This window comes from Mastigoproctus giganteus, chromosome 1, assembly GCF_048544385.1.
Source record: "Mastigoproctus giganteus isolate SK-2022 chromosome 1, ASM4854438v1, whole genome shotgun sequence".
Classification (NCBI taxonomy): Eukaryota; Metazoa; Arthropoda; class Arachnida; order Uropygi; family Thelyphonidae; genus Mastigoproctus; species Mastigoproctus giganteus.
The window spans coordinates 213572132-213588181 of NC_143575.1; the positions used below are offsets into that span (position 1 = coordinate 213572132).

The 16050-nt window shown below is 35.5% G+C and overlaps 1 protein-coding gene across 1 annotated transcript in view; it reads left to right on the top strand.

Moving 5' to 3' along the window:
• Window positions 1-2824: 2824 nt before the first annotated feature.
• Window positions 2825-16050, top strand: part of LOC150091509 (14-3-3 protein epsilon-like) — a 124918-nt gene continuing 111692 nt past the window's right edge. Inside the window, exon 1 of the mRNA XM_090384277.1 lies at window positions 2825-3062. Coding sequence (XP_090240403.1) covers window positions 2999-3062 — 64 coding nt within the window. The 5' untranslated portion in view covers window positions 2825-2998. The remainder of the gene's footprint in view (window positions 3063-16050) is intronic.

Sequence of the window (16050 nt, forward strand, 5' to 3'; positions counted from 1 at the left end):
CATAACACCACTGAATGTAGGCAACTGTGCGCTGTGCATTCATTAAAATTCGAAAGCCGCTAGGAAATTGTTTGATAGGATGAATCTGGGGCGGACTAGCCCAGGCAACAATCACGGACAGGGCCAACGACAAATTTGAGGCATCGACTAATAGCTAAGACATGAAAAGTTATTGAGAGAAGACAAAGTTGTTAGGTGCCGCCCTCGTTAAAACCAGCCAGTCCATCCTTGTGAAGAATGCAATGCCAGATTAAGTAAAGCTGGGGCATTTTAAGAAGGATGTATAGTTGCTAGAATGAGTACAGAGAAGGGCAACAAGATTGGTGAGAGGAACAAAGGGGTGCGCTTACGAAGAAAGCCCTAGGTCTGCAAGTTGCAGCATCTGAAGACTAGGCACCTGCGAGGTGATCTGATTGAGGTATATAAGGCCTTGAATGGTTTGAGCAGGCTCAGTGCTGACAGGATACTTCCGCTTGGTCAGATTAGAACCTGAGGGGGCATAGATTCAAATTGAGGAAAGACAGTTGTAGAATAGATGTGTGGAAGTTTGCCTTTAGCCAGTGGTTAATTGATTTCTGGAACAGACTTTCATCTGTTGTTGTGGAAGTTAATAGCTTAAATAAATTTAAGGCTGAACTAGACAAACATTTGAAGTGACCGGATGGGTGAAATGGGATGGTTTATTTATTTATTTTTTTTTTTTTTTGGCTGATGCCAAAAAAAAGCTTGCTTTCTTGCAGCATATGCCTCAACTAATGCTAATTTGACCATGACGTCTGCAGCTTTTCTGCCAGCGCCATTCTGGAGATCCGTACCAACTCACTTGCTCGGTACCTTTATTCCTTCCCCTGGGTGGGAGGGGATGGCTTCTGTCTCCCCCCTCCCTTCTTCCTCTGGTGGGGGAATGTCCCCACTGATCTGTCAGGGGTTGCCTTCTCTATAGTCCCCATATTTCTGTCTGTCTTTCTCCCCAGCCTTCAATCTCTCCCTCAGTCTAACTAAAACGACAGCGTACGCCCCCCCCCATAATTTAACACAGCGAAATTACGATCGTCAAAATTCCACTGTCACTCTCATTAATCCATTTCGGCCTAATCAAACTCTAGACTCTAGTGCTTATCCAATTTTTTTTTTTACAACAGGCCCTTACCAATGAAATCTTTTGAAACTAGGTGGCAGGGCCTGCCAGAGTACAAAATATAATCTACTGGGTACCTGATCAGTGGCAAGCGTAGGTAACGGTGGGTCCTTTTAGGCCCGTTATAAAAAGAGATACAACGCACCACAACATTAGACAACAGAACAATACCCATATATATTTTAAATCTCTGGTCTCCACAGAGTACTGTGTTTCACGAACAATGCATACAACGCGGAGATGGGGGAATCCCTGGTGCCCTTAGACCTTAAATACTTCGCACTTTACATTTTATATGAAAAGTTCCACGTAATATTGTTTCCATTTTGCTGGCCCTGAGAGATGTCGCATGAATACTGTCGGTTACTGGTTTGAATTACATCTCAGTTAGGGATGTTTTTACGGCATGTAATCCGTGTACACAATTCAAATTTGAAACATTTAGATATTTGAAGGTGATCGGTCAAGTGTTAAAAATCGAAATAGTACCTCTGCATGTGTAACTTTTTTTTTCACGATTCGAAATAAATAAATAGATACATACAAAATGAATGAATAAATAAAGAGATGTAAAATCCTTGAAACTGCCTATGGAATTCAAAATTGCAGTTGAAAGCAGTATACAAATATTCAGTGCTAGTAGATAAAACGTGTACTTTTTACTGAGGCAAAAAATAAAATTCTCTACTAGATTTCACAGCAAGTTGATTAAATACCAAAGGAATATAACCTAATAAAATATTATGAGCCATTTTCATCAGTGAAAAATGGTTACTTTAATTGGAGATCCATAATCAATATTAGCATTAGCATTAGTTGAGGTATATGATGCAAGCAAGCAAGCTTATACAGCATCAGCCAAAAAAAAAAAAAAAAAAAAACCCTTCCCATTTCACCCATCCATTCACTCCAAATGTTTGTCTAGTTCTGCCTTGAATTTATTAAGCTGTCAACTTCTACAACGACAGATGAAAGTTTGTTCCAGCAATCAACCACCCGCTGGCTAAAGGCAAATTTCCGCACATCTATTCTACAACTGTCTTTCGTCAATTTGAATTTATGTCCCCTCAGGCGATTAATCTGAGCAAGAGGAAGAATCCCATCAGCATTGAGTTTGCTCAAACCATTCTAGGCCTTATACACCTCTATCAGATCACCTCGCAGGCGCTTAGACTCCAGACACTGTAATTTGCAAAACTTAAGCCTTTCTTCGTAAGGGCAACCCTTTTCCCCATTCACTAATCTTGTTGCCCTTCTCTGTACTCGTTCCAGCAGCTCTACATCCTTCCTAAAATGAGGCCTCCGGACCTGTATATAGTACTCAAGGGTGTGGCCTGACCTTATACAAGGGGATAAATACCTTATGTCTGCTAGAAAAATTCCTGTATATCCTTGACAGGAATTTTTCTATCAAATATAATTTTAACTATGGGTAATGCTATTTATCAACTACTTATTTTTAATTCTAGCCAACAGCAGGTTCACGTATTGAACTGCAATTTATTGCGAAGATGAGTTTGAAACCATTAAGTTAATGTTTCCGGATTTTTGTGAATGAGAGGAAAGGTGTCTGAAAAGTGCACCTTCCCCGACAGGTGACTGTAAAATCGCTACTTGGAAACAAATTGTTCATGCTAAACTCGCGCATTGATACACACGGGTGCGTGTAGGCGTTACTCTATTTCCTCGCTAAGTGGAATTGTAACAGGGCAGTGCATTAGCTGTTGAGAAGTAACGTGGTAGGCTTAGCTCTTTGGCTGTTAACACTTTGATTCTCAGCTTTACTTCAATTTTACTGATCGTTAGTAATATTTATAGCCTTAATTTTTTACATTTATTATTCGTAACGTCACGTCCAGAATGGCAGACAGGGAGGATAATGTGTACAAAGCTAAATTAGCAGAACAAGCCGAACGTTATGATGGTAAGTTATTTATGTAACATTTTTTAAATTAATTGCTTGAGATTCTTAAAACAAAAGAATAAGAAATTGAAATTGGCGATGGTTATTAATATTTTAAGAAAAGCTGTTTTCTATACAGGTCTATTTTAGTAACTATTATCTGGAATGCAGTATTACGCTGGCGTTTGTCCCACTGGCTCTGCTGTTAACGGCGTTCAATAATGGAGTAATCAATTTGACGTTTCGAAAATAATTTATGGGATTAATTAAAGTTTGCTCATATTTATAAATTTTGTGAACAAAAACCGGAATTGCGATTTGTTTGAAATTTATTAATTCATTTATACACCAGGTGTTACAAACAATTTTTTTTTTTTCACCGGTTCTTTGTTTCATCTGTTCCGTTTTAATTTTGCTCTAAGTATTTTATATTTATTTATATTTAGAAATAAAAATCACCCTATGAAATTGATTTAAAGCTATAAAAATACTGCAGCGACGGCATCTTCTCTTCTGGGTGGGTGGGAGCAACAGGAAACGATTCGACTTCAGGGAAGTAGATTTGCCACTCCTTAAAAGCTGTGTGAAACAAGTGTTCGTTTCATTCTCCTTTCAGCTGTCTTAGTTGCTGTAGTTCATTTATTGAATATCTCACTAGTTCTTGAAAAATCAATTTTTAATGAGCTGTAGTGATCGAATCAACATATTGCAGGCATAGAACGTGTGCCTGCAGAATGAAATATGGAAAGTGAAAAAATAAATAAAATAAATAAAAATAACAGTTTAATGCTTTGGATAAAAGTTATCACGAAGATACATGACTGTATGTGAGATTATTACTATTAAAGTATTAAACTATTTTTCCCATATAAATTCTCAAGCATAACAGGAATTTTTGACATAACTGATAACTGGAATATTTGACATAACTGGAATTACGCGATATGCCAATTCGAATATCGAAATGAACTAGACTACAAAACTGCAACCTTTTTGCTCTTTCATTGATTTCACAGTTACTATCATTTATAATGTGGTTGTGTAGTGTTAATAGATTGCTTGCATTAAGTAATGTTTGATTTCCAAAATGTTTCATTATATACAAAGCTGCTTTTTAATGTAATACCTAACCTAACTATTAATTTTTTAGAACACTGTGACAGAATACTATACGTTTATCTTTGGAAGCTTAATTTTGATATATTCTTAATATATGATAAGCTTCATATGTGGAAGCTTAACTTTTATCATTGTGCATGACCCATTTTCATAAAGCGTTACTAAAATTTTTAATAAAGATGAGACATAAGAAAGTTTGGAACATTATGGTTCCTTTCTAATTTGTTCAATTTTCAGTATGACTAGTAAAAACATTGCAAAGTATTCTGTTTGTGTGTGTATATATATATATACTGAAGTCACATAACTATATATGTGACTTCAGTGAATATCAAATGTTCCAATATTTAGACAAGTTCACGTCCAGGAGGAAACAAAGTAATTATCCAGGCTGCTGAAAAATGACTTAACCAAATTATTGAAATTTGTGCCACTTTCCAGATGGTTGTTTATTTATGGTGGAAATTTTCATATTTGGGGGTCATTCAGAAGCTTGTACAATTTCTTGGTATTTTGGATATTAGCTGGTCTCAGATATTGAGGAACATGCCCATATGTATGCGGGTTTCATTTTATCATGTCTTGTTTGTTATTTTCAAAAGTTATTGATGTCTTGTGTAAAAAAAGCTACATATGGTCTAAGATTTATAGTAAATAGAGTTTTAGAGCAATCAAATTGTTTCATCCATGCATTTGTGTTCAGAAACTCCAGGAACTTGTTAAAAGCACTTTCACTTAGAATTCCTTCAGGTATTTTGGGATTTATATTCTATAAACACAAAGAATGTTTATAAAATTAATTTATAAATGCAGAAAAAGTGAACAGTGATGTAATATTTTCTCAAACAGCCTTAGAATTTACAAGTGGTGATAAATTTAAAATATGAATTTGTGTGAACTTTAATTATTTTATTGCATCATGAATGATGCAAAACTACACTAACATAAGATAGGACTGGGTTCAGGAGGATTGAATATTACCTATTTTCAAATTAATAATGCAAATTTGAAAATTACTGATATACTCATTTTGACTATAAGCCATTTTAATTTTACACCAGTGCAATTTTAGGATGAAAATTTTTTTTTTCTATTCTAACAGGTTTTGTCTATAATTTTTGTCAGGTAGTTCTAACAATGAATAAGAAAGAATGCTCAATTATTGAGTATCATTGTTCTACCAGTAATGGTATTATTAGCTATATCATAAACCCTCAGGTTTTGTGTAGTTTATGCATTGTAAAATTCTTAAACACTACAGAATAATTCAAAACACTTCTGCAGTTTTATGCTTATTCTCCCTTCTCATAGTTATGATTTGTGTTCATCTTTCATTGTAGATAAAGGTAAGTATAATGTGTCCCACGAACTAGGTAAGGCCTGCAGTATTCTAATCTGTTTTCTGAGTAGGAAGCTGGTTAATGTTTCCTATAAAAAAATAGGATGGCTATTCTGTACAGGTTCTATGGCATTTAGTCATATTTTTCTAAGAATGGAGCTTTCATTTTTATGTCTAAAGACAAGTTGAGCACATGGGTGGGAATAAAAAAAATGCAAGATTGAATAAATACTTTTTTTTTTGTTCTAAATGTGAACCCATCTATTTATTGTAAGATAACTCTGGGTTACAGTTAGTTTCTAGTATGTAACCAGAGAGAGTAATACTCTTGATCTGGTTATCGGCAGTGATCATTCGTGTATTAAGAATTTGAAGATAAAGGAACCACTAGGTGGCAGTGATCACAGTGTACTGATGTGGGATTTACTTAAAGATTTAATTACCATCAGGGATAAAGGAAAGGGTTTTTGCTTCTGTAAAGGTGAGTACAATGGTCTCAGAAAGTTTTTAAATTCTGCAGTGGGATCAACTGACGATGTTACCACCAGTAAATTCTAAGTGGGAAGCATTCAAGGAATTAATCGTGGATGCTACTAAACGTTTCATACCTATTAAGAAATTGTTCAAGGTTTAGGCCTAAATGGTTATCTAATGAACTAATGAGACTCGTAACAGAGAAGAAAAATGCATGGGATGAATATAAATTATCAAGCAACTCAGAAGCCTATGGCAGATATAAGCTAGTCTGTAATCAGGTCACAAAGGAGGTTAGGCAGGCGAAGGCAGATTACGAGAAATCCTTGGCAAAAGATGCTAAGAAAAACATCAAGGATTTCTTTACTTATATAAACTCTAAAAGGAAAGGGATGAATCTGATTGGTCCACTTGACATCGATGGTTCGACTGTTGATGATCCTGCTCAGATAGCAAACAAACTGAATGAGTAATTTGCATCTACATTCACACATGAGGAATTATAAAGTTTTGAAAATGGCAGAAGGTAATCAAATTGTAGCAGGATACTTAATGATTTTGTAATAACTGAGAGTAAAGTAGAGGAGAAATTGTTGAAGTTAAACATAAGAAAAACACCTGGGGTGGATGGGATCTATCCAGTTATATTAAAGGAGGCGGCAAAGCAACTAAGCAAACCCTTAGCTATAATTATGAGAACATCCTTGGACCCAGGGGAGGTTCCGACGGAATGGAGATGTGCAAATGTATCCCCAATTCACAAAGGGGGGATCGAAGGGGGACACCGAGTAATTACAGACCAGTTAGTTTAACTTTTCAGTTCCGGATAAAATAATGGAGTCGCTGGTTAAAGATGCATTGCAGGATCATCTAGATAAGACTGCAGCAGTAATTCAGACACAGCATGGGTTTGTTAAGGGAGTCTTTTCTGACAAATTTGATAGGATATTATGATGTGGTTACAAAGGAACTGGATGCAAAAAATAATTTTGATATCATATATTTGGATTTCAGGAAAGCTTTTGAAACTGTTGCGCATGGAAGACTATTGTACAAATTGGACTAGAATGGTATTAAGGTTAAGTTGCTACAATGGATAAAAGGATGGTTAAGTGGGAGACGACAAGGTGGTAATCAATGGGTGCTGCTCTTTGGGGACTAATGTTATTAGTGGAGTCCCACAGGGTTTGGTGTTGGGTCCACTGTTGTTTTGTATATTTATCAATGATATTGATGAAGGTATATCAGGCTTAATGTCGAAGTTTGCAGATGATACAAAGGTTGGCAGGGTTGTTAATGACAGTAATGGCAGTGTGCTACTGCAACAGGATCTAGATAATTTGGGCAGATGGGCTAAGAAGTGGCAACTGAAGTTTAACCTTGACAAATGCAAAGTACTGCATATGGGTAGAAGTAACCCCAGAAAAACGTACCAGCTGTGTGGTACTACACTTAAGGTGGTAGAAAATGAAAAAGACCTGGGAGTATTTGTGCAGTCAGATATGAAGTTTTCTGAGCAATGCTTACAGCCTGTCAGGGCAGATCATGGGGTTTTGTCAATGATATATAGGAATTTTGCTAGCAGGGAAAAGGAGGTGATTGTCCCTCTGTATAAGGCAATGGTCAGGTGACGCTTGAGTACTGCATACAGGTCTGGAGGCCTCATTTTAGGAAGGATATAGATTTACTTGAACGTGTACAGAGAAGGGCAACAAGATTGGTGAAGGGAATGAAGGGTTCCTCTTACCAAGAGAGGCTTAAGTTCTGCAAATTGCAGTGGCTGGAGACTAGGCACCTGTGTGGTGATCTGATTGAGGTGGATAAGGCCTTGAATAGGTTGAGCACGCTGAATTCTGATGGGATCCTTCCACTTGTTCAGATTACGAACCTAAGGGGGCATAAATTCAAATTAAGAAAGGACAGATGTAGAATAGATGTGCGGAAATTTGCCTTTAGCCAGCGGGTGGTTAATTGCTGTAACAAAATTCCATCTGTCGTTGTGGAAGTTGATAGGTTGAATAAATTTAAGGAGGAACTGGACAGGCATTTGGAGAGAATGGTGTGATTTTTATTTATTTATTTATTTTTTGGCTGTTGCTGCATAAGGTCATACACTTGCTTTCTTGCATCATATGCCACTACTACTAATCACCTTGAAGTCTGATTGGCATTGAGTACGAATACTGATATTACAATTATTTCAGTTTGAAATAATTTTGATATCAATAATTCTGAAGTTTCAGTCATTCAACAGACTAAAAACAGACAGAAGCACATTTAATAGTGTAATGCAAACAGTTAAATAAACAACATTTTTAAGTTATTAGCTAGTTATATACAATATTTCCAGAGAATTTCAGCCTTTTTATGCCAAAATCAGACAATGGCTGACAGGTATGACCTTTGTCTTCTTGGATTTTCAAAGCTCTATTCATGCTGCCATCTCTCAAAATTATCTACTATTAGTCACGACACAGATGGCAGCATGTACTGGAAGATTTTAAAATATTTATTAATATGCCATATGTGAAATTGACCTCAGAAAACTTAAATTTACTTCTTTGTAACCTCATGACTAACCTTGAGAAAATTAGTATACTGTATTTAGTTACATTTTTTTAACTTCAAAGTTATTTAAAAAATGCTAACAAATTTGAGATCCGTAGCACTCAGAACTGTGGAGATATACTTATCAGGAGGGATCAATGGTGGTAAACAATTCTACCTGACAAGTTGTCCCAATAGTGTTAATTGGTGGAATAAGGTTTTTTTTTATTGGACAGAAGATAATGTAGACATGGTTCAGGGTCACACTAGAGGAGCCCATTTTCTGTATATGGAGCAGTTTTCTGCTATTCTAGAAGATGCATGACCTCTTGGGGTTTGGGGGAGGGATTGTAGCTGGTGATAAGATTTTCACTAGCTGCAATCCCTGCAATAAGATTTTAGTGTTGCTTGGGGAAAACAAATGAAAAGAGCAGGAGGCAGTTATACAGGAGGGGGAGATGCCTTCATCCTTCCTATTTGGCCTCCCACCCTATTTTTCCTGTTCTTCCCTTCAGTTCCTTTTCCCAATCCTCTGACATTACCACTTCTTACTCCAGCAACACTGAACAGCAATTTGAATCTCCTACCCCTCAGTTTTCAGGTCTGCTAGAAATAGCAGAAAGCAGGCTCCCTCCTAACATCTCTCTCTCCACCATGGCTGTGAACTGTAAGCTACAGTGTGATTCTCTGATAGACATTTTACTTGGCCAATAAACACCTTGTTAGGATGATAACTTTTGTCTCCCAGAAATTATCATTCATTATTCCTACGTGATGTCAGTGTTGAATAATCCTGAGTGTTAAGGAGCTCAAATCCTTTAGCAGTTTATACATTATGTAACTTTGAAATTAAAAAAAAAAATGTAACTGTAAATATAATTTTCTCATGTTACTAATGAACTTCCCAAGATGGTATGAAACAAATAGTTTACTAATATATTTGTTTGATTATGGAGGAAAGCATTAATTAAATGTTTTACTTCTATATAGTGAGGTGTAATTTTATTCTGATTAAATTATTTTAGTTTATTTTTATTATCAACAGTTCAATACAGGGTACTAACTTAAAATACTGTAAAAATGTGGTTATCTTGAGTAAAATAAATGAACTGAAAAAATTTTTTTCATTAAAACTATCACAAAAGAAAATAATTACAGTATATTAATTTTACAGATTACTACCAATCTTATTTAGTTTGGAATCTAAAATTGAAACATCAAGGAACTATTTGCAAGAAGGGAAAAAAGTGTGAAGCACTGAACTTGTAACAGTGCTTCACATCATAACACTAACATTCAACACTATTTGACATAAAAACAAATCTCCTTAGTAGTTAAATGAAAGACCACATACATTTTGTTTTTGTCCCCTCCCCAAAAGTGAAGCTTTTATAGCATCATAGTCAGTGTTTTCTGAGGAACATAATTATGAAGCTGAAAATACATACCTTGAAAAGGTATGTGTCCACACAAATCTTCTTTATAAGGCCACATCTTGAGTACTGCATACAGGTTTGGAATCTTTAGGAACAGTTACAAAGAAGAGAAACAAGATTAGTCAGGAACACTAAGGGTATTCTTATTAAGAAAGACTTTTCTGCAAATTTCAGTGTCTGGAAACTAGACATCTGTGAGGATACCTGAAGTGTTTAAAGTTTTAAATGAGTCGCTTAATCTAAATGCTAATGGCATCCTTGCCCTTTCTTTGCTGACATACACATAATGGGACAATTTTTAAATTGGAAAAGGATGGTTGCAGGTTAGGTGTGTAAATATTTGCTTTTATCCAGAGGAATTGATTGTTAGAAAAATTTTGTTAAAGTGATAGTTTGAATAAAATTAAAGGGGGATTGGGCAAATTATTAGAAGCAATGAGCAGATGAAGTGAGTAGTATCTGTGTATTTTTTTTATTTTTATATGATTGCCACATTTTGCCCCTACTAATTGCGGATTTGGTGTAATCAGCTGTGTTTCTGAGTTATATAATCCAGATATATAATCCTTAATGTAAAGGTTTTGGAAATTTTAAACATGAACACTGACCTTTAGTACCTATACAAAGCATTTATTTATTAATTTCATTGTTTTTGAGTTTTAAGTTTTTTCAAATGAACACTTTATTATCTGATTTAATTTTATCCTCTACTGTTGGAAGGGTTAAACTTAGTGTAACAAGATTACCTCCACATGTATTAAATACTAATATTTTTGTTTATTCCATTACTAGAATGTATCCCACAGTTCAATCTGAAGATTAGGATTAGTTATGCACTTTGGATAGTCAGTTTTAAGCATACTCTATCTGCATTTGATCTCTTGATCTGTCTGGCAAGTGATCAAGGCTTTGGTAAAGGTGCCGTAATGTATTACTGAATAATGATTTTATTGTAGGTAATTTACATCATTTGCTGTCCAAAGTATTTATTGCAGAATTCACTGAACTGCACAAAAAAAACTTTAGTTTCTGGAAAGTTAAATTGGAGGACTATACAAATAAAAATTTAAAGACAGCATAAAAAAATTGAAGCAGACTGTTTAGATTTTCTTGTCTCCCCATGTAAAACCAACTACACATTTATGTTATGTATAAAAATTCTGCTGAAAAAAAAAAAATTACAAATTGGCTGTTAAATTTTTGTTTTCAGTAATTTATGTAAAGACAAATGTATATATTTTTTTAAACAGTGCCGTTTCATGCATTATATCAGTGTAGTTGGTATTATACAGAAATGGTGGCTTGGATGAAATTTACTCTTTGCTTCATTCATAAAGCTTTGTATAAGTGGAAGCATGATTTTTGTATTCTTGTGGTAGTTTTTATTCTTAACAGTTAAATATTAAATGTATCGATCTCTCTGATTAAAAGGTTAGAAAAATATTTTAGATAATTGAAATTTTATATAACTGTTGTATGTTGTATATAATTGAGATGATCAAACATCTCACGTTTTTGGACAAATTTCCCCATACTTCCTTCTTTTTAGACTGTAAATTGACCCACCCATGTATTTAAGGGTTGGGTAAAAGTGTCTTTAATTATCTTGGAATTGCATTGGAATTGCTCTTTTGTTACAAGACTGTTGGAACTGACTCAGTAAGTTCAGCCATTACTTCATAATATACTAATCTTAAAAAAAGTTTTCTGTCTTGGCTTTTGAGGTTATGATGGCCATCCTGATGAGATCTAGTATTCCTTGCATTTCAAGGGTACAGCCTTAAAAGTTGAACACAGCTGCTAAATGATCAACCAGTCTGAATTTGTGAAGCTAGTATATAACCCTGCTGACTCTACTCTGCAGCAGTGACTGAAAAATTTCCATGACCTCAGCACTGCTGAGGCCATGAAAAATTTTTCTGGGAGGGGAAACAACATACTGGCCAGCCCAAAAAAAAACTCCTATTTTACCTATTCATCCCCATTAATACTTTTAGTTCTTCTTTGAATTTATTCAAACTGTACGCTTCCAACAATGATGAATGGAAGCTTGTTCCAGCAGTCAACCACCTATTGGTTGAAGGCAAACTTCTGTGTAGCTGTTCTGCAACTAATCTACCTCAATTTGAATTTATGCCTGCTCATGTGATAGTCTGAGCAATCTCATCAGCATGGAGTGTGCAACAGTATAAAAAGCTTTCCTGAAATCAATATATGATATCAAAAATATTTTTAGTTTCATCCTAGTATCCAGTCAAATTGGTAAAACAAAATTTCCCCTTAACCCATGCAATGACTGAAGTATAACTGCACTCTCATCTAGATAGTTCTGTGATAATTCTAACCAATGACTATTATTTTGCCTGGAACAGAGTTAAGCTTATAGGTCTGTAATTACTCATGTCATCTTTTGATTCTCCTTTGCAAATTGAGGATTCATTCACACATCTGATATATGATGAGAGCCTTGTCAATCAGTTCAACCCTGGAAAGGTTGTGCAAGGCTCATGGGGTAGGATTTTTTTTCAATGTGATCTGTGCTTGTTAACAGGAGAGGCTTCTTCTACATGGATGGGATACACTTAAATAGAAAGGGTGCAAGAATATTTGCTGATGTTATTGAGGCAGTGTTAGGTGGGTCAGAAAACTGCTAGCTTGGGGGGGAGGATTCACAGACTAAAAGATTAAAAGTTGCAGTCAGAGGTGAAAGTGATTCTTGCACTGTTTCTATTAGAATGAGCAGCAACCTGGAAGGCAAGGTGCTGGGTATTTCAAGGACTGCGGGAGTCAACATGGAACAAGTAAATACATGGGCTGTGTTTTGATAACTGTATACTGTACAGATGCATGTATACTTGTATGTACATCAATGCTAGGAGTATAGTAAAGAAATTTAATGAATTTAAAGTGCTGGTCAAGCCATCAGAGGTGGATATTTTTGGAATATTAGAGATAGGGTATTGCAGAGATATAAGCAGTTCAGAATTGGAATTTGGGAAGTACAATTTGTACAGATAGGAAGGGAGGAGGGGTTATGCTGTTAGTTAAGAAACATGTAAAATTTAAGGAAGCACATCCAGTGACATGATTGCACTGTCCAATGTTGAGGGCCATTCTATGTCAAGTGGCCTAGGGGTCCTTGCTCAACCATCTCCAATTTTGTTGAAACTTGGTGTGGATGTTTAAACAGGCTTCAAATGAAGTTGTGCAAAATTTCAGTTCAAAATATAGTATGCTTGAGGCACCAGTACCTTTTTGTGGAGGTCACTTGTGTTATGTGGAATAAATGACAAATTTTCAAAGTTTTAAGTGTTACTGTTGCAGAACGTGAAGTAGTGCTCTGAAACTTGGTATATCTAGTTAACTTTTGGCAGAGAATGCAAAACGTTTGGTGTCCAGGCTCTCAAAAACCTTCATATTTTTTACAATGTGGTCTAAAACCAGCACCAAAAATTTGTTGTTACAAATTTAAGCAAGATTTTTGAAAGTCATTTTGAAATAAAAACCTTTGGTACCTTCTTCTTTGGACATTTCACTTACCAACTGCATGAGTTCAGCCTAACTAAATATCAGCTCTTATACTTGTTTTCTGGCTGAGATATTTACCTTCAAAGATTGACTCAAAATTTGAAAGTCAAATTTGACCTATCTTAAGGGGCAAATATCTTAATGTGGGGCACCTTCAATTCTCTCATTTTTTCTACCACTGGAAAGAGCAGAGTTTCAGTTACAAGGATCATGGTTTATCTGTTTTGTGCTTTTGCACTTAAGGCTTTAAAATTAAGCCTAAACATAAAGTAGTTTTATGTGCTGTATTATGTGAGATTTTTTTTGCAGGACACTTCTTCAATCCTGCCTAATGTTTAGAAAAATCTAGAAATAAAGTATATTCTAGAATACCCAAGAATTATAGAATATTCTTGAATTCCAAAAAAAAAACTGAACATTCTAGAACTCTGGAATATTCTAGAATCATACAAAAAAAGTATAAGCATCTTTGAACCATGCTGTTATTAATGTGTTATCTTAATGATGAACAGTTTGTTTATTTTGTTCCTCTTTTTTATTGTTTGACTGTAATAAACTTAAGGTTTCATTGCTTGCAGAAATGTCCACTTGTTAGTCAGCATGAAAGCCATGAAATCAGAAGATTTTGCTGGAGATAAGCTAGACTCGTGCACCATCAGTCTTATGGATAATTTTAAATGTCAAGTGCAAAATTCTGTCCTATACATGCAAAACTGGGTTAAAATTATTTAAAGAATTTGAATTTGAAGAACAGCAGCTGATAGGTCAACGTTGTGAATTAAAACTGGGTGAAGAAGACAGTTTGTCTACATCATGAAGCTTTGCTTTTGACAATTTTGAATTTTTGCAGTGTTCATGTTGCAGTCCTTTCCAGAAGAAAAATCATATGGTGAAAAAAAGTTTACAACCAATTGATTTGTCAATGGCAGACTACCTGAAAGACCTAACAAAAGGACATAAAACCAGGCCAGAAGCTGTGCCCATCATGCTGAAAAGAGTCTAACAGCCGAAAAGCAGGAACATAGACTTCATTTGGATCAGACCATGATGACAAAATGCATGTGACTGAAAGCTGGAACACAAGTTCGATGGTTATTGGTATTTCTCCTGAGAAATTTCAGCGAATGGCTAAGAGAGACTCACAAGGCTATGCCAAAAGGAAGCCAAGTCAAGTATAAGATGTAATTGCCAGTAAAATTGCATCTATTGGTGGCTTGGATCCAAATGACATCATGGAGCGAAGTGCAAGTCATTAGTGTGGAAATTGCTTAGATTACAATGGGCTGCTGAAAGAAATGAAAAGTTGATGTTATTAAGTCATTCAGAAATACTTCAAATATTAACGAAAACAATCGAAGAGTTTAGTGTCTCAGAAAGAATGGTCAAGAAAACTTGAACAAGAAAGCAGAAAAAGGAATCGTGCCCATACCTGGAAAAAAGCTTTCTGAGCAAGTAAAGCAAAAGGTGATGGAATTTTTTGAAGATGATGAATTTAGTTGGATATGCCCTGGAAAAAAAGATTACATTTCCATCAGAAATGCAGATGGAATAAAAATGCAAATGTAAAAGCGGCTACTACTCAGCAACTAGAAGGAAATGTTTAACTCATAGAGATAGAAATGGATCAGACATTGGATTTTCAAAATTTTGTGAATTTTGACACAAGTGGTGTCACAGTTGATGCACCAGGAATACATTCTGTATGTGTATGCACAATCCATCAAAATGTCAAGTTAATGCTAGCAGCAAGTCCTGTTGAATGTGATTACAAGGTTCTCATTGGTAAAACAGGCTGTGATTTGGAGTCAAAAGATTGTATGCTTCATCGGTGTGAAAAATGTCCAGTAATAGATGAATTAAAAAAGTTTCTAGGGAATATTTTTGAAAACAATGGACCAGAAGATGTTGAATTCAAGCAATGGATTCATGCTGACAGAGATATACTGGACTAATATTAATGTATTAGTCTTCGTGGACTAATATTAATGTATTAGTAGGAACTAATACACCTAGGTTCCAACACCTAGGGTTCGGTGTTGGAACCATTACTGTTTTCTGTATTTATCAGTGATATTGATGAAGGGATATCAGACATAAAAAATGTTCAAGTTTGCAGGTGATACAAAGGTTAGCAGGGTTGTTGATGGCAGTGTGCTACTGCAACAGGATCTAGAAAATTTGGGCAGATGGGCTGAGAAGTGGCAACTGAAGTTTAACATTGACAAATCCGAAGTACTGCATATGGGTAGAAGTAACCACCAGAGAAACTTGTCAACTGTGGGTACTACACTCAGGGTGGTAGAGAATGAAAAAGATCTGGGGGTAATTGTGCAGTGAGATAGTTTTCAGAGCAGTGAAGACAGGTTGCTAGTGCAGGTCATGGGGTTTTGTCAATGTTATACAGGAGTTTCTAGAAAGAGTACAGAGAAAGGTAACAAGATTGGTGAGGGGAATGAAGGGTTCTCTTACCAATAAAGGCTTAAATTCTGTGAATTGCAGCATCTGTAGAGAAGAGGCACTGGCAAGGTGATCTGATTGAGGTGTATGCCTTGAATGGATTGACCAG